The sequence below is a fragment of the Talpa occidentalis genome, unplaced genomic scaffold (genome assembly GCF_014898055.3).
Source record: "Talpa occidentalis isolate TD23 unplaced genomic scaffold, MPIMG_talOcc4v2.1 talOcc4.12, whole genome shotgun sequence".
Classification (NCBI taxonomy): Eukaryota; Metazoa; Chordata; class Mammalia; order Eulipotyphla; family Talpidae; genus Talpa; species Talpa occidentalis.
The window spans coordinates 48108519-48131049 of record NW_023601212.1 but is presented as its reverse complement, the minus strand read 5'-3'; the positions used below and the strand labels follow the sequence as shown (position 1 = coordinate 48131049).

The window sequence follows — 22531 nt, the reverse complement described above, 5'->3', positions numbered from 1 at the left end:
CCCACCCCGCGGACAGAGGACACGGAGGCGCCGCGGAGGAAGGCGTTTATTGGCGCGGGCGCGGTCAGAGCGCCGCGACGCAGTCGGTGCCCGAGTAGCCCGGCAGGCGCAGGGCGAACTTTCGGCGCACGTCGTCGGGCACGAACCTACCCGCCACGAAGTGGTGGCGCCCGGAGAAGCGGCCTGCGCAGCGCTTGGGCGCCGCCAGCGAGACCAGCACGTCGGGCCGGAGCCCGTCCTCGGCGTCGCTGCCCGTCTCCGCGTCCCAGCCTGAGGGAGGAGGGCGGGAGGGGGTCACCGTCGGACTGGAGGCCTGGCGCCCCGACGCGCACTTCCTCTTCCGGGTCAGACCCGGCTTCGGCTCTGATACGTGAGTCTCGGTCACACCTGCCTTCCTCCCCCCCCCCCCCCCCCCGCCCCCAGGAACTGCGCCTCCACCCTCCACCGGTGTCTTCCCCTCCTTGGAGGTGATTCCCTTCCCCTCTGCCCTCACATTTTCCTGGCCCTGCTCCCACCCTGCTGATCGTCCTCCTTCACCTGACTCGGCCTCTGCCTTCTGACTACTTCAATTCCACCTGCTGCGCTTTCCCACGCAGACGACTCTCCTTTCTGATCCGGGGTCTGCCCCACAGCGCCCTTCCATCAGTCCGGTGCTTGGAACAAGGCGACTCCCCGCCCAAACCTCCCGACCTGCCTCCCCTCTGACTAGACCCCCCTCTCCACCAGGACAGACCTGCGTCCATCCCAAAGCAGGCCTCCCTCGTCAGACCTGTCTCCTTGCCCCAGGTTCTTGCCTCTGAAAGGATATGCCCCCCTGCCCACCCACCTGGAGTGTCCATTGTCCGCCCTCTGGCTAGAGATTTTCCTCTGAACTGATACCCTTGCCTTCATGTCAGACTAGGTTCTGCCTTGACCCGCCTCCTCCCACCCCCTCACTGGACTGAAGTCTCTTCTCAAATGAGCCTCCACTCACAGGTTAGGGGTCCTGACTACTTCCCTGCCTCTGACCTGAGCTGAGCCTCCTCCCTCTGATTTTAGTCCTTCCTTCTCTGACCCTAGCCTCCACCCTCAGACTAGAGACCCTTAATAGCCCTCTTTGACCTAACAGGGCCACCCTCTGTCTTCGGCTATCCATTCGGATGTGCGCCAGAAGCCTCGGACCTGAGAGTCCACCTTGTCCATCAGCCCTCCCACCCAGTTCCATGGCACCCTGCTGGGATGGCCCTGGGGTCTTGCAAGCCCAGGGGCATCCCTGAGTCTTGCCACTGCTATGAAGGGTCCGGCTGGCCAGCGGCTGTTTGTTCCATCTGCCCATTGCCTAATGGCTCCAACAGGCATGGGGCGGCGGCCAGGATGGGCGAGGCCTTTGCTGAGTGAGCTCACGTCTGCCCGGGAGACTGGGCCAGGGTGGGCAGCAGGCACACAGGACTGGACATGGGAGGGAGGGAACCTGGGGTCACCTGGGCACCAACCTTTTTCCTATCCAAGCATGGGCCTGTCCCTCAGTCTCACCCAGGATACACCATCTATCCATGCTGGGGACATTAAGGTTCAGGGCTGACAGACAGATAGGGCCACCAAAAGCTGGGATACAGGGAGCCTCCGCCCTAGCCCCCAGGACCAAACATGCCCCCCTCCACCTGGCATGCCTGAGGGAATGTCCAGGCTCACAAGGGGGATGGACAGCAGCTTGAGTGTGGCCAGCGCACGTGTGCAGGGGCCCCCAACCTCACCCAGCTCCACGCCGGGGCCCAGCACAGCATCCACTACCAGCCCATAGGCATCATTGATGAGCTGGACCTGGGGGGCAGGCAGGGTCAGGAGTTGCCTTGGGGCATTGCCCCCCACCTCCCCTCCCCAGCGGCCAAGAGTGCAGACCTCTGTGGGCAGATAGGAAAGGAAGGGGATGTCCATCTTCTCACACTGGGTGGTCAGGTCCTGGTGCAGAGGGTCCAGTGAGCGTGTGGGATAGAAGATGGTTGGTTCGTATTCCTGCAGGGGGCAGGAAGGGGTCAGACCTGGAGGTCCTTTCATCCTCCCCATTGACCCTTAGCCCCCAGATCTGAGCACCAGGCAGCAGACCCTGCCATTGGCAAGCACTGGGCATATTCTGTGATCTGTCCAGCCTCAGTGTCCCCCAGGACAGTATCAAGAGGAAGAAGTAATTTCTGCAGGGACAGGGTGGATGTGACCCTGGGAGGCTGAAGGGGTACTTGCTACTCACAAACACCCGCAGGTGCCGGGCACAGACCAGTCCCACAGCCCCATTCTGCTCCGGGCCGCACACCACCAGTACTGTCCTCTGCTTCCGGGAGAGAGCAGGCAAGGGGAACACCTGGCAAGGGGCACAGCAAAGGCAAAGCATGGCACTGGAATTCCTCTTCATCCAGGTGAGGAAACTGAGGCCCAGAGTAGCAATAGGAACAGGGCTTGGGGCAAGAGGCAAAGGTATTAGATGGAAGGAGAGGCATTCTGGGGGAGAGGCAGGGCATCTGAGGGCTTCACTTTCCTCATTGGAGACACACAGAGTCCTTGGCTCAGGCTCTGCCAAGTCCAAGCAGGAAAACGTGCTTCCTACTGCCGCTCTGAGAGTGGTTTGTTTATTCTCAGCCTGAGCTGCAGACATTCTTCCACTTTTTTCCACCATAGTGGCTGCCCCTTCCCCGCCCATGTCTCCAGGCCTTGGCCCCTCCCAGAGGCCCCAAAGTTGGGGAGGGCAGAGGGTGGGAGTACTTTTCCAACCTGCCATGCCATGCCCTCCTGCTTTCTCCCTCCATTTGCCTGTTTCACCTCTTTCTATCTCAGACTCTGTGTCTCTCCCCTTCATCTCTCCAGTCTCTGTCTTGTTCTCTGCATCTCATCCTCTCAGTCTATCTCTCAGACTCTCTGCCTTTGGGGACCTGTACGTGTCCTCCTCTTTAATTCAGTAGTTATGAGCACTGGATTTCTGTTCCAGGCCTGCCCCGACTCTCTAGTGACTCCTCTCTCCCCTCCCAGCCTGTTTGGCTCCATCAGAGGGAAGTTAATAGCGAACAGACACCTGGGGCCTCTCCCAGCCTCGGGTGGCTCCAGGGCCCACAGAACCCAGCCATACTCACCTCTAACCACACAGAGAGAAATTCATTCCCTTTCCAAATCTCTCCAAGTTCAGCATGGTCCTAAGGAGGCCCACCCTGACTCACTTTCAACTGCCCCCCCCACCCCGCCTCCAGCCATGTCACATCTGGAGCCCAAGACCCAAGACCAAGACCAAGTCAGGGAGGGTGAGAAGGTTCAGCTATCTGAGACCAAGGGGATTCTAGGGCTTTCAGAGCAAAACTGGACAGTTGGTCACAAATGGCCAGGCAAAACTACATTGCACTGGGTTTGCTTTTGAGGCTCTGATTTTCACCAGTTTCTTTTGTGGGCACCTGACTCAGGATATGTTTCATTTGGAAATGGGAAATTTAAGTTTGAAAAATGAGTCCACATAAAGAAAGATCATGAATTTTTCAAAGTATATAATGGTAATAATAAAAATGTAGGAAAAGGGAAAGGATTGTATGATGGAGCCCTGGCTCTCTCAAGCATTTTCTAAGGTGTTTGTGTTTATTAATTGGAGTCAGTTTATTGATCTTTCTTCAGGGGAGGAAACTGAGGCATGGCATGGTTTGGCAACAGGGCACCAGCACTACATGGCTTCTCTGACACATCTCTTATAGGCACTTCAAGGGCTGGGGGTTTGCCCAGGAGCCAGACACAGCTCTGTTTCCAACCCTGGACCCTGTGCAGGTTCCTCCTCTCCACCTCTCAACATTGGGCCTCATTTTCCCCACCCATGGCTTGGGGTAATTGAGACTTTGGGAACTGCTATCCCCCATACCCAAGACCCAGGAGGTGGCAGAAGCAGGCAGTCACATAGCAGGAGAACACATCCTCTGTCCCTTAAGGAACCCAGACCTGGGCCTCCCTGGTGGCCTAGGGGTTAAGTAGCAGCACTGTCACTGCAACCATCTGAGTTTGATCCCCAGCCAGGAAGCTAACCCACACATGGCACAGCAGACCTCTCCTCTCTTGCCCGCTGTTCCCCTCAGCACTATGTTTCAGTAGATCTGCCTGCTCTGCTCCCCACTCTGTCTCTGGTGAATCCTCTCAGCCTCCATACCTCTGGCCTACACTCCAGTTCTATGCAAAAATAAATAAATAAAATCTTAATGAAAAAAAAAAAAAGGAACTCAGACCTGTGTCTGCATGTCTGTGGTGGTCTTGGTCTCTGATCCCCTGTCAATGTCCTCTTCTCTGAGGACCCCTGTCTCTGCCCTCACCCTCTCTGATATTATGGATCTTGGGTCCTGCCTGGTCTGGAAGTGATGATTCTCTCTGTGTCTCAATTTCTCCATCTGCGAGACAAACTGGACCAGCCTAGACTCAGAGGTACTAGGCTTTGGTGCTAGGGGATTGCCTGATGGGATGGGGTCAAGGTCAGGGATTAGGATTCAAGTACCTTGGTTACAGCCACAGCACTAGCATGACCACACAATTCCACCAGCTGTTGACGCCCAAAACGATAGTCCTCCAGCAGCTCACGCTCCAGAGCAGCCGCCTCCGCTGTGCTGAGCGATAGAGTGGGCAGTGATAACTCAGAAATACAGAGACAGCGAAAGGCTTAGAGACAGAACCAGAAATGTTCTACCAACGTTCCTAGCCCATCCTTAAGCAGCTGTTGTAGCCCAAAGTCCAGCATCCTCCCTCAGTTTCCCCAGGTGACACACATCATTGAATAGAAGCCTGTCTGGTCGCAGGAGGTCTGAGTAGAAGGCTGAGGTGCGGGCGCCCTCTGGTGACCATGGTGGCACTTGTTGGTTCTAATGCCCCAAGGCTCTGGAAGACCAGGCCCCACTTAGGTACAGGAGGGGTGGGGGTGGAACCTACAAAGGGAAATGAGGCATGAAGGACTTTGATGGGGGGTCATAGATGTATTTCAGGCAGTGCAAACTACTGAACGATCTCCAGGTCACTGGAGGGGTAGACTGGATTGGGGGTGCCTAAGCAGTTGGGTTTGAAAGGCTGCCGAGGAGTTTAATGGCTCAATCCAGGCGGCTATGAGCCTCAGTGATAACCTATCCACGGGAGGTGATAAAATAATTATGGCCAGATAGGATCAACTCGTAAGGTTTGGGCACTGACTTTCTGTTTCATCTCTCTGAGCCTCATTTCCTTTATGAATGTGAAGGAACCACGAGCTGGGTATCTTTTGAAGCCCAGTGCAAAATGCAAATGTTTGGTCTCTTGTTTAAAAAATTTTAAGAATTTAGGCCTCCCTGGTGGCCTAGGGGTTAAGTCTCAGAGCTATCACTGCAATGGCCTGAGTTTGATCCCTGGCCAGGGAGGTGACCCACATGGCGCAGCAGACCTCTCCGGTCTCACCTGCCGCTCCCCTCAGCGGTGTATTTCAGTAGATCTGCTTGTTCTGCTCCCTACTTTTGTCTCTGGTGAATCCTCACAATACCTGCATCTCTGGCTTACACCCCAGTTCTTGTATGCATAAATAAAAATATTTAAGAATTTTAAGGTGGTGACTGCAGAGCACTAAACCAAGTGTTGAGCCCTTACAGGTGCCAGGACCAAGCTGGTCTTGGTTTTGAGGGCTTCCAAGGGGCAGGTATTTTGTGTCTGCAGCGAGGGATGGCAGGACAGCAGGCATTGCTCATCTGAAGATGTTTCTCGCTCCAAACTCAGATTGGGGAGGCTGGGCAGGACTAATGCTGATGCCAGCTTTCCCTAGACAGGAACTCTACCCCCAACTCAGCGACCCCACAGTGTGTATAACAATAATGCTAACGAAAGAACCAGGCCCGGCCCGGGAAAGTTGAAAGAATTTGGACAAGCTAAATGATTTGCCTAGGTTCATTCAGGAAGTGGGGACAGAGGTCTCACCTTTACTGTCCGTCTATAAGGCCACACACAAGGTGTAAGCAAGGCAGAGGCAGACCTACAGAGGGCAGAGGTTTGGTGGAGTGAATCCTGAGATTCCTCTTTGAGCAGGAAACCACAATCTCCCAGCCAATTTTGCAGCTCCTGCTTCCAGGGCAGCAGGAGGGGCGTAGGTGGGGAACAAGGAGTGCCAAGGGATGGGAATTCAAGAGGTTTCCTGGGGGCCTGGAGAACTATGGGAGGTAATCCAGGTGGCAAAAACATCGAGGGCCATGGCCCTGTGGTGGGATGAGCTTGATGTGTTCAAGAAATAGATGAGAGACCCATGTGCCTGCAACAGAGTGAACAAGACTAAGAAATTGGGTCAGGAAGGCAGTTCTGGGGGACATACACAGATGGAGGAGATGGAGGCTTAGGGAAGGGAGGTGACATCACTCCCAGAATCAATCCTGGCTTTGTCGGCAGTCCATGTGGGATGAGGTTGAAGGATAAAGTGGGGAAAAGCTCATGGTGGGGCCAGATGAAGAGTGCCCCCAGGCAGGGCCGGCTCCCAGGGAAGAACATCAGAGAGCTTAGGAGTATGGCTCATACCTCCTCCATCTTGTGATAGCTCTAGCTGCTGACCTCATGGAAGGGTGGGGGAGGAGTAGAGTGGGAAAACTATCCATTCCTCTTCTTCCTGTGCCCCAAAGCTTTGGCCTCTGGCCACCACTTGAAACATTATTTTCCTGTCTAACTGATTAGAGTGATAATGGGGACTCCTTGGCAGAGAGTAGTCTAGGCTGGGAGCCCAGGAGGGGGAGGAGGTAGGGCAGCAGTGGCTCTGGCTGGGGAGCTGTGTGGGAGGGATACAGGCAGAGCTGTCATGGGTAGGTGTTGGGAGGAGGGAGGTCACCGAGAGGGTGCCTCTTGCTTCTCCCCAATTCAGCCTATAGAGTATAGATGTGAGGCACCAGGATTAGTCTGCCGACCCCAGAAGGGCTGAGATGCCTTAGTTTCCAAGGGACCTGGGCCTGGCCCTTCCACGATGGGAGGGCTGAGGAAGGCCCTGAGGCCAGTCAGAGTGCCCATGCCAGATCTTCCCTGCTTTCAGCTCCATCTGCTCCTCTCCACCTTCATGCCTCTACCCACCAGTCCCCCATCATGCTCACATGATGCCTACAGCAATCTCATGCCCCCCAAATTCCTCAATATAAGCTGTGGGGGTTTGAAATTTGAACGGCAGATCATATCACCCCATTCCCAACCTTCGCATGGCTCCTCAGTACTAAGAGAATATTCAAATTCCTCACCAAGCCCACACATATCCCATTATGTCTGCAATCTCCCTGCCTTCTCTCTGCTTGCTAGTTCCTCCCCTACCCACTCCAAAGCATCCCACCAGCCCCCACACCAGTTGAAGTCACAGCTCCAGCTTCCAGGACACTCTCCTCCTCCTGCCTAGGTGTGCCTGGTCTCTAGACTGAGTCACTGTTGGTAATTGGCCTGAGAAAAGCTGAGTGGACAGGGGGTAACATTGGTCAGACAAGAGGCTATTGGGTGAATCTGGTTTGTGGTGAGGTCCACAGTCCTGCTTGGGGTTATATGTCAGAGGTTAGAGGACACGGGATGACCACTTGGGACATGGTGGAAAACAAGGCCATAGCTGCCAGATCCAGACCCAGAATTCATCAACCCACTGGCAACTGGCTGCGTGTTCAAAATCCGTCCAAGTCTGGCTCCAGCTTGACTTCCCTCTCTAGGTCTCAGTATCCTACGGAAAAGGGGTGGACCACCAGGAAGGTGTGATCACCTAAGCTAAAAAGAGTTGTTCTTCCCAGGTGGGTGGGGAACTAGGGACAAGGGTTCTGGAATGCCTAGGACAGATAGAGAAGATGGGTCCTGGCTGGGGGTGATTGGCAAGGTAGGTGAAGTCACAGCTTAATGAATAATTCATGAGGGGCGGGCCTGCCATGAAGGCTGTTTCCCCAGCAACGCAGCTTTGCAGGCCTTGCCGACTGGCTTAGTCTCTCCAGTGAAATCTGGGGTGGGACTGGGATGGCCGGACCCCCACCCAACCCATTCCCCCGGCTCCTCTCCAAGTCACGCCTCTATCTGTTCTACTGAGTCCTGCCCATGCCCAAGGGTCCCACCCCACCCATGTCTCAGCCTCCAATCTATGCCCGCCAAAGCCCTGCTCCCCGTCTAAAGTCTGCATCCTACCCATTACCCCAAGCTCCCTCTCACCCACGTCTTCAACTGCTGTGGAGGCCCCAACTGACCTGAGGAAGAGCAAAGGCCCCAACTGACCTGAGGAAGAGCCGCTCCTCCGGCGCCTCCACGGTGTCTGAGCCGCTCATGGCCAAGGTGAGCGGGTGTGCGCAGGCAGCCGCGCTGCCTTTTAAGCGCATCCCTGGGCAGGGAGCGCCCACTCCTCCCTCCGCCCACCTCGTATCAGCCAATCAGAATACGCTGAGAGGGCGCCGCACGAATCCATTGGTCAGAGGGCGCGGCTGACTTAACCCTTTGGTGCTGAGGGGACCTGACTGTCGAGGGAGGTGCTGGCAGGGAAACCAAAGCTGAAGGGACAGTGAAAGGCAGGTCACAGGGCCACGGGGTCCTGAGCTTGGGGCAAGGACCACCTCTCCAACTCCCCTATGCCTCAGAGCTCTCTGGGCTCCCAACCCACCTCCACACCCTGGTGGAGACCCTAGTGGGGAAGGGTGGGCTGCCAACAAGCAGGTCCAAGCGTGTTTGGGGGCCCAAGGTGGTGAATCCAGCCACAGCTTCTGGGTGGTTTGAGCCTTTCCCCCTTCCCCCCACCTCAATCTTCTACTGAGCATTCAAGCTGGTTGTGACAACCCCACCCAACACCAGTAACTCAGTCCCTGGGACACAGGTGGGTGGTCTCTAGAGCCTTTATTCTCTCCTGGTAGGGAGGGGTGGGGGTGCAGTCGTCCAATGGTTGCAGGCGCTACGTGTACCACATGAAGCCGTAGGTGGCGTTGACAATCTCATCGTTGGGGCGCATGCTGTATAGCTCACCCATTATGGGAGTGACCCACCGCGTTGTGTGGAACATGGACTCGCCCACCTGCAGGGACAGCGGTATGGTTATAAGGGCGTAGGGGACCTCACCAGGTCTGGTAGCCACTGTGGGTACATCACAGGCTATTGCTTCCTCATCCTCACAATGGACACCCAGTACCCCTGTGGGTTCTGGGTTTTCTACCCCTACCCTCCCTTCCAGGACCCACCTTCCAGTCAGGCACATCCTTCATGATGACGGCCTCCTCCTCCAGGTTCTCCCGGAGCATCTGCAGGACCCTACAGTGACAATCGGAGAGGTGGGGGAACAAGCTCCAGCATCCCAAAGGGTGCCAATCCCTTTCTGCTCCACCCCCATTACCTCCCCCTGTCCAACCTGCACATAATGACCCTTGTGCCTCAGCCCAATGCCCCCTCCTGCCCTTCCACTTGGGTCTCTGCTGGGGCTCTCTCCAAGGCTGATGGCAGTCCTGTGCATTTTGGCTGTCAGGTCAAAGCACTGAGGTCCATGACCGCCTGCCCCTCCTGCCCCATGACTGTTGTGACAGTCCCACCTCCGGTCCTTCTCTGCCTGGAACAGTGGCATCAGCGCAATTCGGGCCTCAAAGTCCTCAATCTGCAGGCGCCTGCAAATCCAAAACCAATACCCAGATCAGACCAGGGTGAAGTAGGGGGTCTGGACACCCAGGGTGATGCACAGGAAAGGTGGACGGGCCCAGACACCCAGGGTAATAGGTGGAAAGGGTTGAGGAAAGAGTCAAGCCTTTGGATACAGGGCTTGGGCAGTGGAATCTGCCCACAGGGGCCCAAGATGAGGGTGAAGGGAGGGTAGCTGATGCAGGCTTTGGTCCACAAGACTGCTGGCTTCACACTTTCTTTTCAATAAAATTTTTTTTTTAAATCCCCAAAATAGCCCAGGCCTGATAATTGTGGTGTGGGGGAAGTTCATCACAGGACTCTGGGCCTTACAAAACCATGTCCAATTGTCTCAAAATAACTGTGGGGTATCGAATGGGCAGGCGGAGCCTGCACACCCAGTGATGTGGCCCTCTGGCCCTGTTCTCGTATCATCGGGAATATCTCACAGTATCCGAGGGAAGGGTCTGAAATTCAGTTCCCTCCCCAGATCCGCATGCCCTCCCTACTCACCTACCCCCTCCTCAGGCCCAGGGTAGCAATCCCTCCAAACCACTCCCCACCATAGTCACACACTGGGGTAGTGGCTGTGTGCATCTCCCCAAGGTGGTGCATCCTGGGAAACTGGAGGCCTCAAGTCAGGCACTCCTGAGTTCATCATCTGTGTCCAGCAGCCTTCACTTGCAGGGCCTGCTCCAGTCCTAATCACCAGAATTCCCTGCCTTATGGTGGTAGTGGTGTGGGGGATGGAGGCACAAGTAAGAGAATTCAAAGGGGTGCTAAAGGCAGAACAAGGGTGGTGGGGCCCAAAGTGTGTTTGTGTGTGTGTTGGGGGGAGGCAAGGGGGAATGCAATGAGGACCACCTGGTAGGGTATCTGGCTGTATTGAGGAAGCTAAGTCAACACCAAAACCACTGCAAGCCTTGATGGACAGAAAGGCCACTGTCTCACATGGACTGCCTCTAGACCTTGTTAACTTGCTGTCTGCTCATGACCCACAAGACAACACTAAGAGAACACTTCCAGCCTTCCCCGCTCCCTACCCCCACATGCAGGGAACTAGCCCCCAGGTTTACTGCTCATTTCTTGAGGGTAAAGGCCAGGTGTGGACCTACTGGGTCAGTGCCACATATTCAGGGTCTAAGGGATGGCAGGGCCCTATGTATCTCCTTCCCCTCAGGCTGGGGTCCTACCTGCGTTCCCGGTTCCACTTCACCATGCTCCAGTACCCGAAGAGCAAAGTCCCGATGCCCACAGCAAACATGCTGTAGCCTGTGGGGAGAGGGCCACAGGCTCAGCACACAGGGGAAAAGCAGCCCTTTCTTCTTGTGAAGCAGGAGCCAATCACTGTAAATTCTCCAGCAGCATGAATGAAACCCCTCATACCTCCTCTACCCTACTCACAGATGCCAGTACCATCACGGACACCCGTTTCTTCAGAATACTTTTTTGTCTCTCTGCATGCCCACTGGCCCCCACCCTCAGACCTGCTCCTCAGCAGTTGCTGACCGCTCTGTCCTGTTCACCCACTCTGCAAGCAGAGACAGCAGGCTGCCTCAGCTTTTCTCTCACTTCTGCCCCCATGCTGGGGCTTCTGAAGGTACTGGTAGGCAATGACTGCGGGAGGGCCCAAGGGTCTCTATGTTTATGTTTGGAGTCAGCGGGCCGGTCCCCATGGGGAAGGCCAGTGTCCCGCTCCAGAGGCTCCCGGATGCCTGGGTTAGCTCTCTCTGTGTGCTACCCACAGGGAGCTGGACAGGGCTGCCAGAGACAGGCAGTGCCCTGCAGAGATGCCCAGTCACCCCTGAGCACCCAGGGTGTTGCTGCCTCTCAGCATAGTGGGGTGAAACCTCTTACCCAGACCCAGGGGGACAGGCTGCCATGAATATTTACTGAGCAGCAGCAGGCTCTGCCACTGTAATCCTGACTGACAGGCTGGGGGCCTGCTGGGGTCTTCAAGGATGCCCTATCTCCTGAGGCTTGACTGGGGCTGGCTTGCCCGGAGGCCCTCATCTTTCCAATTTCTTCTCTGCACAGGCCTTGTGATTGCTGGGACAGTTCCACTTCCAGGTAATCCCGAGTAGGCAGAAGGGCAGTGTCAGGGCTCTGAGAATCTGGGTCCTACGTTACTGGCAGGGGCTTCCCAGGTCCCTGCCCTTAGCTTTCTTCTTCAGTTTGGCCCCAGCACAGGAACCTCTGCTGGACCTGGAGAGGAATGAAAAGCTGGCTCTGTCTTTGACTGCCTAGTTCATTCAACCTGTTAAAAATGAGAGGTTACATTGAGGCACTTCCATGGTATCGGGGCAGGGAAGTGAGGGTACCGTGATTCTTTTTTTTTTTTTTTAAGATTTATTTATTTATGCGTACAAGAGCTGGGGTAAAGGCCAGTGGTGTGGGGGTGAGAGGATTCACCAGAGACAGAGTGGGGAACAGAACAGGCAGACTGACTGAAATACACTGCTGAGGGGAGCAGTGGGCGAGACAGGAGAGGTCTGCTGCGCCATGTGGGCAGCTCTCTGGCCAGGGATTGAACTCGTGCTGCAGAAGCTGTGGTTAGCTTCACAGGTTGTGTCTTAACCCTTTGCACCACCAGGGAGACCCAGGTACCCTGATTCTTATGTCTGCTCAGAGGCTTGAGTGCCAGTTCCCTGTTCTCCCAATGTTTTCTCCCTAGACAGCGCATTCCAGTAGAGCCACCTCAAGCTTTCAACAGCAGCAAAGGGGCCCAGAGGCCTCCTTTCTCACCCAGACCTAAGGGACAGACCTGGACTGCCCCAGCCTTCCCATGGGGACCCCTCACCCTCACAACAGGAACCCATGTGTGGGTCCACTGTAGTTCCAAGACAGTCTTTACAATGATACAGGCTCTAACTCTTTTTTCCTTTAAGGATGGGAAGGTCAAGGCCCTCAGGGGTGTGTGTGTGCCTTGGAAACTGCCAGTCAGGTGGTGGAAGCCAGCAGGGATAATGCCAGAAAGGTATTTGATCATGTATAAGGAGATCTACATAAATGGAAACACATATTGTGTTCATGGCTTGAAACTTAACATTGTTCAGACAGCAGCACTCCCAAACTGAGGTACAGAATCAATACAGTCCTCATCAGGTCCTGATTTCCCCTCCCATCAATCCCAACCTCCCCCATTAGAATCCCAACCTACCCCCTCCCTCACCAGAATCGCAACCTTTCCCTCATCAGCCCTGCAGAAATTGACAAGCAGATGGTAAAATTCATAGGAAATGCAAGGGACCAGAATAGCCAAAACAATTCTGAAACAGAACAAAGTTGGAGGACTAAACTTCACCATCCACAGCTGTGTGTACAAGATAGCGATGCACTGTCATAAGGCTAGATACTTACATTGATGGAACAGAGCTGAGATTCCAGAAATAAACCCTAACATTTATGGTCAATTGATTTTGGACAAGGGTGCCAAGACAATTCAATGGTGAAAGAACAGTCTTTTCAGCAAATCGGACAACTGGATAGCCACATGCAAGAGAATAAAGTGTGCTCCCTCCTTCCCCCAAACACAAAAGTTAACTCAAATGGATAAAAGACCTCAATGTAAGAGCTAAAACAATAAAATCCTTAGGACACAGAGGAGTGAGTTTCTGAGACCTTGGATGAGGCAACGGTTTTTTAGATACGACACCAGAAGCATGAAAGACAAAAGAAAAAAAAAAAAGATGAACTAAATTTAAAACTTTTGCCGTGCAAATGACACCACCAATCAGCTAAATTTCAGCTCAGTACAAACATGTATCTGATATATGTTTAATATGTACATTAAATATATAAATCATGTGTCTCTATAAATAACATAACAGTATAAATCATATTTCTCTGGTAAGGGAACAGCATTCAAAATATATGAAGACCTCTTAAAACTCAAAAATGAAAAGATGACCAGGCCTCCCCTGGTGGCGCAGCGGTTGAGCGTTGGGCTGAGAGGCTGCCCGCAGCCTCTGCAGCGTCGGTTCATTCCCTGGCTGCTGGCGAGGGTCCCACAAAAAAATAAAGAAAAGAAAAGATGACCAACCCAATCAAAAAATGCATAAAGGACGTGAACAGACATTTCTCCAAGGAAGCTACACAAATGGCAAAGAGACACATGAAATGATACTCAACATCATTAGTCACCAAGGACATGCAAATCAAAACTATAATGAAATACACCTCACACCCACTAGCATGGTTAGAATTTAAAAAAAAGGAAAACAGTGGTGTTCAGATGTAGACAAACTGGAACTCCCATACCTTCAGGTAGGAGTGTAAACTGGTGCAGTCAATTTGGAAAAGTCTGGCAGTTTCTCAAAACGTTAAATGTGGAGTTACCATATAAACCAGCAAATTCCACTCCCAGGTGAAATTTTACCCAAGAGAAATGAAACCATGTCAACCAGAAACATGGAAAGGAATGTTCAAAGAACCACTGTTAAATAACAGCCAAAAGGTGGAAATAACCCAACTGTCCATCAACTGGTAAATGAATGCATAAAATGTGTTCTAGTCATACTTTGGAATATTACTTAGACATAAAAAGGAAGTCCTGACACATACTAAAACTTGGAACCTCAAAAACTGAGTGAGAGAAGGACCTCCTTGATGGTGCAGGGGTTAGTTTCAGCACTATCAAGCTATCATCAGCCACTGTGGCATGAGTTCCATCCCCGGCCAGGGAGCTGACCCACATGGCACAGCAGACGTCTCCTGTCTTGCTTACTGCTCCCTTCAGCAATGTATTTCAGCAGATTCTCCTGTTCTGCTCCCTACTCTCTCTGGTGAATCCCCCCCACTGCCCCACACCTCTGGCCTATACCCCAGTTCTTGTATGCATAAATAAAAATAAATCTTAAAAAAACAAAACAAAACCTGAGTGAGAGAAGCCAGACACAAAAGGTCACCTAATGTGTGATTCCATTTATGTGAAATATCCAGCACAGGTAAAACATAGACAAAAAGCAAATGCGGGGGAGGCTCCTCCTCCCTCCCCTCCACCCAGAGTCCTGGGGAAGGAATGGGCGTACTGCTAATAGAAATGGGGTCTCCTTTTAGATGATGAAAGTGTTTTAAATTTATTTTATTTTTTTTCCATTCCGCCCCCCCCCTTTTTTTAAAGATTTATTTATTTATTTATACAAGCACTGGGTACAGTCAGAAGCACGGGAGGGTGAGAGAAATCACCAGAGCCAGAGCGGGGAGCAGAGCAGGCAGACTGATGAAGCACACTGCTAAGGGTAGCAGCAGGCGCAGCAGGAGAGGCCTGCGCGCCATGTAGGTCTCTCGCCATTGCCCGGGAATCGAACCAGCGCTGCAGAGGCTGCGGGCAGCCTCACAGCCCAGCACTCAACTGCTGCGCAACCAGGGAGGCCCAAATGTTTTAAATTTAGATCACAGTGATGGTCACACAACTGTGAACAGAGTAAAAAAAAAAATAATCAGTGTTTTGTACACATTAAATGTGTGAGCTGTTTAGTACGTTATGTGACTCTCAATAAAAATGTTGAAGACCGGGGCCTCCCTGGTGGCGCAAGGAGTAAAGACACAAACCTATGAAGAGATCCACAGCCACTGCAGCACAAGTTCCATCCCAGCCAAGGAGATACCTACATGGCACAGCAGACCTCTCCTGACTCGCCGGCTGCTCCCCTCAGCAGTGCATTTCAATCAATCTGCCTGCTCTGCTCCCCACTGTATCTGGTGAATCCTCTCACCTCCACACCTCTGGCCTGTACCCCAGTTCTTATATATGCATAAATAAATCTTTTTAAAAAAAAATGTTGAAGACCTACAAAAAAAAGCCTGCCTGGTAGGTGCAGAAGGGAGTGGACAAAGCTGGGTGACAGAAAAGGTAGTCAATTTTGGTGAGTGTAGGTTAAAGGCAACCTGAGCCATGGGGCTCATGGCTCAAAAGAAGCAACTGGAGGGAGGCCCAGAGGAGCAGGGCAGGTGCAGGGTAGTTGAGTGGGGCCTCTGTCCTTGCTGTTCCCACCACCTAGGGACTCCTCAGATCTCTCTCCAGACTACCCTGGTCTGAAGAAGGCCCAAGTTTCTCCAGGTTCTTACCACAGTGTAAAATCCTGATATGGGGGGCCTCCCCGGTGGCGCAGCGGTTGAGCGCTGGGTTGCGAAGCTGCCCGCGGCCTCAGCAGCGCCGGTTCGATCCCCGGCTGCTCCCCGGCCACCAGAGGAGGGTCCCACATGGCGCGCAGACCTCTCCTGCCGCCCGCTGCTCCCCTCAGCAGTGTACTTCGGTTCTTCTGCCTGCTCTGCTCCCCGCTCTGGCTCTGGTGAATTCTCCCACCCTCCCGTGCTTCTGACTGTACCCAGTGCATGTATAAACAAAACAAACAAACAAATAAATAAATAAAAGCATGCCTCTATTAAAAAAAAAAAAAAAAAAAAAAAATCCTGATATGGTATGTTTGTTTCCTCAGCTAGGTTGTGAACTCAGGATGCATCAGGGTGGAGTACTATAAGCACACTTGACAACTAGTTACTGAATGTAGGTACAGAGACAAAGACCACACCACCAGAAGAGGGGGATGGGGCAGGTTTGTATATGCTTCAACAAAGGCCAGAGTACAGGGTTTGATTCAGAGTCCCAATCCCAGGCAGTGGTATTCAGGGGAGATGGCAGCACTGCTGTGTCATAAACCGGAAGAAGACTGGGATAAAGGTCATGTTTATAATGTACAAATGAAAAAGAGATGCTGAATGAGGGACCCACAGGGAGGCCTGAGGAGTGGGATCCTTCTGCAGCCTGGTCTGGGTGCTGATCACATGGATGCACACCTGTAAATAGACCATGTGTGGCACACGTGAAGGGTGCCCTGGTCTGGGTGTTAAGTGATACAGTCAGGCTTCCCTGTCAGCAAGCTATATAGCCTCAGTGGATTCAAGCAATCACAACTTAAGAACATGTACTCTATGGTGACTATGTCTGTCCTGAACAAGCAAGCCTTTTTCTTTGTCACTAATACCTAAACAACAGAGTCTAACAACTATTTATAGAACATTTACATTGTATTAGGTATTGTAAATTATCTAGAGATGACTTAAAGTATATAAAGGATGTGCATAAGCTATATGCAAATACACTATATGGATACTGAGATACAATAATACCTTGGAAAAGAAATGGAGGCAGATCCCATTATATTCTTTCATGGTGTTCTAAAATTTGAACAGCATGTTGCCCACATGGTGCTAAATTTGGCCTGTACCTTGGTTTTGTAAGGCTCTCCAGCTGAAAACACTTTTATATTTGCAAACAGTGTAAAAAGAAGCAGTAGCAGTGGACAGAAACCATCTGTGCCACAAGTCCTAAATATTTATCTGCTCCTTTATAGAAGAAGTTTGCCAATCTCTGTTCTGAAACACAAAAAAAAGGGCAGTGGAGGACTTGAGTTCTCACCTGACATTAACTTTTCCACTGTTTGAACTATTACAATTTTTACCATGCCCATGATTTTTTTGTTGTTGTCTTTTGAAGCATAATTTATGTAACATGCACAAGTTTTTACTGTAAACTTTGATGAGTTATGACAAACATATTCACCTGAACTCGTATATTTTGGATGCAAAACATGAGTACTTTTTGTTTTCTTTCAAAATTGTATGTTTTGAACTCAGTAATACAAACAACTTAATGATACATATTTCTGGGGCATCCTTTGGGGTTGAGGATGGAGCAACAGCGAGGAACCACAGAACCGAATACCTTTTAAATCCCTTCAGTGTCGCCGGCTTCCGCCCCAGTTATGGTCCGGGACGCCCAGGAGGAGGTCAGCTTCTCTCGAGTCTCAGCTTTCCCACGAGTGAAGCCAGTGACGCGGGAGTGTGGCCTAGGGCTAGGGGCACGGGCTGCACAAATCTGCCTAACCAGCTGTAAATGGGTATTATTAACGGAGTCGACCTACTGGGCAGTTGCCAGGAGGCCAAGAGCTAAGGAAGCGCTAGACAAACCAAAGTTGTCGCTGTCATAAGGAAGCCATCAGGGACCCCTAGATCTGCCTCTCGTCTCACTGCAAGGGAAACAGGCCCGCCAGCCACCCCCACAAGCGGCGCAGCGTCCCGCAGTCCCAGATCCTGAGCCCAAGGCACAGGGTGACACTGACCCGACAGTCCCCGACGCGGAAGGTTCCGCTTGTAGTCGATGGGGCCGTAACCCCCCGGCGGGGGCATGTCCTGCTTCACCTTCGACGCCGCCATGTTCGCAGAACCTTGCAGTTCCGCTCGCGGGCGGAAGTTACGTAACGGAGGGCGCCGCCATGATGAATGTGGCGGAAGCTGTCGCGAAAGTCCGGAACGAGGCTAGGGAACGCCTGCGTGCTGATGCAGGGACCGCAAGCCGCGGAACGTGGGGCGACTGTGCCGCCCGGCAGCTACCGAGGTCTTGTTTCTGTTCACATCAGGTGTAACACCTGGAGCCCGTTGGGGTGCTCTGGCCGGTACCCTAAACTATCTCCAGGTTACTTTACAACTGGAGCGATGCACATGGTGGACAGAAACCCCAAACTCTTTGAGGGAGCCAGGTCACTGAGTCGAGTCCCTTTCCCGTATTCTCCCCCTCAGGGGGCTCTGCGGACAGTTCTGGGGTCCACAAGATCAGGGCTGGGTGCACGAGGTTGGGGGCAGTTGCCGCTCAGTTTCGTACTCACGCGGCACCCCATTCTAATCCTAGGCATGGATTCCGCTCCCCTATGGTAGTCGGGACTCCTCGCAAGTGGCCTCTCATCAGGAACTTGACCGTTCAAAATGACTATGAGTCATAAAGCCCGAGGACCTTGGGGGCCCCGAGGGTGGGGTCTGGGGGGGCCCCACCCCGAGACAGGGTGACGCCGGCAGTCACTTCACAAGGCAGAAATTGTTACCTGGGTAATAAAAGGTACCGCGGCAGTGGGGTCTTGGGGAGTGGACACATGGGGGTGCGGGTGTGCAGGTGCCAAGCACCATGGGTTAGGCCCGAGATCGGAGTCCGGCCGCCCCCCGACAGCAGCCGCCTCCTACTCCCCGCGCACCCCAGGCGCCACCATGTCGGGCGACAAACTTCTAAGCGAACTCGGCTATAAGCTGGGCCGCACCATAGGCGAGGGCAGTTACTCCAAGGTGAAGGTGGCCACGTCCAAGAAGTACAAAGGCACGGTGGCGATCAAGGTGGTGGACAGGCGGCGTGCACCACCCGACTTTGTCAATAAGTTCCTGCCACGCGAGCTGTCCATCCTGCGGGGCGTGCGGCACCCACACATTGTGCACGTCTTCGAATTCATCGAGGTGTGCAACGGGAAGCTGTACATCGTGATGGAGGCAGCCGCCACTGACCTGCTACAGGCGGTGCAGCGTAATGGACGTATTCCCGGTGGGCAGGCGCGGGACCTCTTCGCCCAGATCGCCGGCGCAGTGCGCTACCTGCACGACCACCACCTGGTGCACCGCGACCTCAAGTGCGAAAACGTGCTGCTGAGCCCCGACGAGCGCCGCGTCAAGCTCACCGACTTTGGCTTCGGCCGCCAGGCTCACGGCTACCCTGATCTGAGCACCACCTACTGTGGCTCAGCGGCCTACGCGTCGCCCGAGGTCCTCCTGGGCATCCCCTACGACCCCAAGAAGTACGACGTATGGAGCCTGGGTGTAGTGCTCTACGTCATGGTCACCGGGTGCATGCCCTTCGACGACTCGGACATCGCCGGTCTGCCACGCCGCCAGAAGCGCGGCGTTCTCTACCCCGACGGCCTCGAGCTGTCCGAGCGCTGCAAAGCCCTGATCGCTGAGCTGCTGCAGTTCAGCCCGTCAGCCAGGCCCTCTGCCGGCCAGGTTGCGCGCAACGGCTGGCTGCGCTCGGGGGACTCCGGCTAGCTGCCGGGGCTCCCGCCATTTCCCCAACGTCCCACGCTCGGAGCACTGCGCACGCGCGGCGCCCGCTCCGGAGGCGTGTCTGCGGGGGTCTCCCTAAGCCGCCGGGCGCCAGTGCGCATGCGCCCTTCCCTCTCCCCTTCCCCCACTTCTCTATCCCCGCGGGGGGTCACTATTACCCCAGCGTGGATTCTAGCTCCTGCTCCACGACGCCGAGAGCAGGAGGGCGCGTGGACGTCCTCGGTTCCCCCGCGAGAAGGCCCCGGGAGGGGGCGGAACGAGAGGAGACGCAGCATTGCGCCTGCGCGGAACGAGCGGCCATGTGGTTCCAGTCCCCCGCTGGTTGCGCTTTCCTTGGGGCTTGGCTTGCTCCGGGCGCTGCCCCCAGTGGAACTGGCAATAAACTTGCTCTTCCTCGCACCTGGCTCTAGCAATGAACCCCTTTTACAGAGCAGGGAGGGAGGGGGCGCTGCCGGGGAAGTTTTAAAGGTTTGCGGAGTACCGCATTGAAGTCTCAAAAGTTGGCTGGGAGAATGCCACCCTTGGGGGCATCCCCAGGTGGCACACCCCGGTCTTCGGAGTGGAGGTGCTGGACTCTTGGACCCCAAGCTCTCTCGGGGGTGTAAGCGCAGAACGGCGAGATTCTGTCTCTAGGTACTGTTATAGGACAGGGAGAGGGGCAGCCCAAACCCCGCAAACCTGCCTATTCTAAATGGGTTCTGCCATCCGCCGCATCAACAGAAAACATAGGAGACTTTAAGGGGAAGGAACTTTAATAAAACTAGGAAACAATACAGGTAAGGCAGAGTCTAGTTTCTAAATGAAGCACCCAAAGTTACCCATCCCCTCGTGGGTAAAAGTCCATCCAAATGGGACTGGCCCAGAGCAAGGCCCCAAAGCCTGCCACAAGTCTAAAGCATCTTCCAGTGGGGACCCACAGAAAAGGGCCAGAAACAACCAGACAAGCCCGGAAGGAAAGGAGCAAAATCAACATCAAGATAAAAGCTGCCATTGTCACCTCCCCATGGGTCTCACCCACATCTGTGTCACCCAGTCCATGACCAAAAGACAAGCGCAGTTTCTTCATGTGTCTCTAGGCTCCATGCGCCTCCTCCAGGTCTCCTGGCTCCATCCTGCTCCTTCCTCAGTCTCTTCTGCAGCTTCTCCTCTTCCTGCTCAGCTCCACCCTTCCTTGGGTGGGGCAGGGAACCTGGAACCTCCCCCTTTCCTGGGGACCACCCTGTTACAGTAGGAGGTTCGTCAATGAGGGAGTGGGACCTAAAAATATAGCCAAAATTTGAACCCTGGGGTTGGGGAAGCGGCATCAGCTTTCCTCAGTAAGGGGGAGTCAAGGTTGGGTCATGAGTCTGCCAGACCAGCCGGTTCCTTTGGTCCTCTTGATTCCTTCATTTCTTGAGCTCCTGCCAGGCTTTGGACTCAGCAAAAAAAGTTTTGGCTTATCCGTGCCTCAGCGAGGAGCAAGTGAAATAAAATTATTGTAAGTAGTGCTGAATGTGGGTGTGTTTGTGTGAGGTGGTCTAAAGCAGGGATATTTGAGATGTCGTGAAGGAATCAACCGGCAGTGAGACTGGACAGGAGGGAGGTGGTGGGTTTGAATACCCTCAGAAGTCCCTGTGACTGCAATGAAGAGGAAAAGGTATGGGTCTGCATTGGGGTCCCCACAAGACCTAGAGGAGTATGCAAGTTATTTTTTTTTTAAATAAATTTTATTTTTATAAAATAAAATTGCGTACAATTGCAACTCCCTTATTTTGACCCCAATCCCTCCCCTGCCTGTCCTCCACCCCCCCCCCATAGAATGTCTCTGGTTCATAGTTTTTTGTTGATTTTGATTTTCACTTTCTTATGGTTATTCATTTTCCTGGTCCCTTATTTAGGTTTTCTGAATTCCTGCTATGAGTGAGACCATCTGGTATTTTTCTTTTTCTTTCTGGCTTATTTCGCTGAGCATGATCCCTTCCAGCACCATCCATGTTGCTGCAAATTGCATGTGTTTATCTTTTTTGAATGCTGAGTAATATTCCATGGTATATATGTATCACATCTTCTTGATCCAGTCATCTATTTTTGGGCATTCGGGCTGTTTCCAAAGCTTAGCTATTGTAAACAGTGCTGCTATAAACATAGGGGTGCAGGTGCTCTTTGGAATTGATGTTTCTGTGTCCTTTGGGTAAATACCTAGGAGTGGAATTGCTGGATCATATGGAAGCTCTATGTTTAGTAGGTCCAGAAATCTCCACACAGCTCTCCATAGTGGATGGACCAGTTTGCACTCCCACCAACAGTGCAGGAGAGTTCCTTTTTCTCCACAACCTCGCCAACATTTGTTGTTGCTAGTTTTTTTAATATGTGCCATTCTCACTGGTGTAAGATGGTATCTCATGGTAGTTTTGATTTGCATTTCCCTGATTACAAGTGATGTTGAACATTTTTTCATATGCCTGTATGCAAGTTATTTTGCCTGGGAAGGAGTTACTGGGTTTGCTGACAGTGGCTGCCATTTGGATGGTAAACTTCTCCTTAAGTCTTAACCCTACCTGCCCCATCTTAGTCCCATGGGCGCAGCCACTTTGTGATTCTGAGTGTGCCCCACCCCTGCTTACCTTCCTTGATTCTTAGATGCCCTGGGGATTAAGTGTCAGCTTCCCTGACTCCCCTTATTTTGCAGTTGAAGAAACTGAGGCCTTGCCTCTGTTTCTGGCTGATTAACTTCAGAGCTGAGACAAAACATTTAACCCCTCACCAGGACACCTTTCCTTACCTGGACTTTGCCTTGGGTTGCCCAACTGGAAAATGGGGACAAGAACCCCTTGTCAAAGTTGCTAGGGAGGGCTATATGTAGCTCACTGGAGGCCTGTGGCCTGCTTTCTTGAGCATTCACTGCACTTAGATGAAAATCCACATCCTCACCCTTTTATCAAAGCTCGAAGACCTCCTTGTCCTCGGCCTTGCACTTGGCCTCACCTTGAGTCTTTGCACTCCCCATTTTCTCTCCATTCAACACTTGGCCTAAAAGGTCAAGTTCTCACTACCAACCAGCTCTTTCCCCCTTGCCTTGTCACAGGTGTGATCTCAG

At 53.1% G+C, this 22531-nt stretch overlaps 3 protein-coding genes across 3 annotated transcripts; 1 reads left to right on the top strand and 2 right to left on the bottom strand.

Annotated features, from left to right (window-relative positions):
* Positions 1-49: 49 nt before the first annotated feature.
* YJEFN3 (YjeF N-terminal domain containing 3) lies at positions 50-8294 on the bottom strand. The gene is made up of 6 exons (XM_037506264.2): positions 8203-8294; positions 4484-4592; positions 2225-2335; positions 1879-1992; positions 1650-1800; positions 50-270 (listed from the first exon to the last, which is right to left on the bottom strand). Exons 1-6 carry the CDS (start codon positions 8250-8252, stop codon positions 65-67), a joined length of 741 nt encoding a protein of 246 aa, XP_037362161.2. The 5' UTR covers positions 8253-8294; the 3' UTR covers positions 50-64.
* Positions 8295-8775: 481 nt separating this feature from the next.
* On the bottom strand, positions 8776-18531 carry NDUFA13 (NADH:ubiquinone oxidoreductase subunit A13). The gene is made up of 5 exons (XM_037506265.2): positions 17700-18531; positions 10770-10848; positions 9495-9566; positions 9150-9219; positions 8776-8986 (listed from the first exon to the last, which is right to left on the bottom strand). Exons 1-5 carry the CDS (start codon positions 17791-17793, stop codon positions 8867-8869), a joined length of 435 nt encoding a protein of 144 aa, XP_037362162.1. The 5' UTR covers positions 17794-18531; the 3' UTR covers positions 8776-8866.
* On the top strand, positions 18464-19853 carry TSSK6 (testis specific serine kinase 6). The gene has a single exon (XM_037506262.2). It carries the CDS (start codon positions 18616-18618, stop codon positions 19435-19437), a length of 822 nt encoding a protein of 273 aa, XP_037362159.1. The 5' UTR covers positions 18464-18615; the 3' UTR covers positions 19438-19853.
* The last annotated feature ends 2678 nt before the right edge of the window (positions 19854-22531 follow it).

What these genes read in the sequence shown, in the direction of transcription:
- TSSK6 (XM_037506262.2), top strand. Translation starts at nt 18,616, where the DNA reads ATGTCGGGCGACAAACTTCTAAGCGAACTCGGCTATAAGCTGGGCCGC.
- NDUFA13 (XM_037506265.2), bottom strand. Translation starts at nt 17,793, where the DNA reads ATGGCGGCGTCGAAGGTGAAGCAGGACATGCCCCCGCCGGGGGGTTAC. An exon ending in CAGGCAGAGAAGGACCGGAG is followed by an intron (nt 9,220 to 9,494) that starts GTGGGACTGTCA and finishes TTGTCACTGTAG; the next exon opens with GGTCCTGCAGATGCTCCGGG. An exon ending in AGGATGTGCCTGACTGGAAG is followed by an intron (nt 8,987 to 9,149) that starts GTGGGTCCTGGA and finishes CTGTCCCTGCAG; the next exon opens with GTGGGCGAGTCCATGTTCCA.
- YJEFN3 (XM_037506264.2), bottom strand. Translation starts at nt 8,252, where the DNA reads ATGAGCGGCTCAGACACCGTGGAGGCGCCGGAGGAGCGGCTCTTCCTC. An exon ending in CCCGGCACCTGCGGGTGTTT is followed by an intron (nt 1,993 to 2,224) that starts GTGAGTAGCAAG and finishes TGCCCCCTGCAG; the next exon opens with GAATACGAACCAACCATCTT. An exon ending in GAGCCTGGACATTCCCTCAG is followed by an intron (nt 271 to 1,649) that starts GCATGCCAGGTG and finishes CTCCTCCCTCAG; the next exon opens with GCTGGGACGCGGAGACGGGC.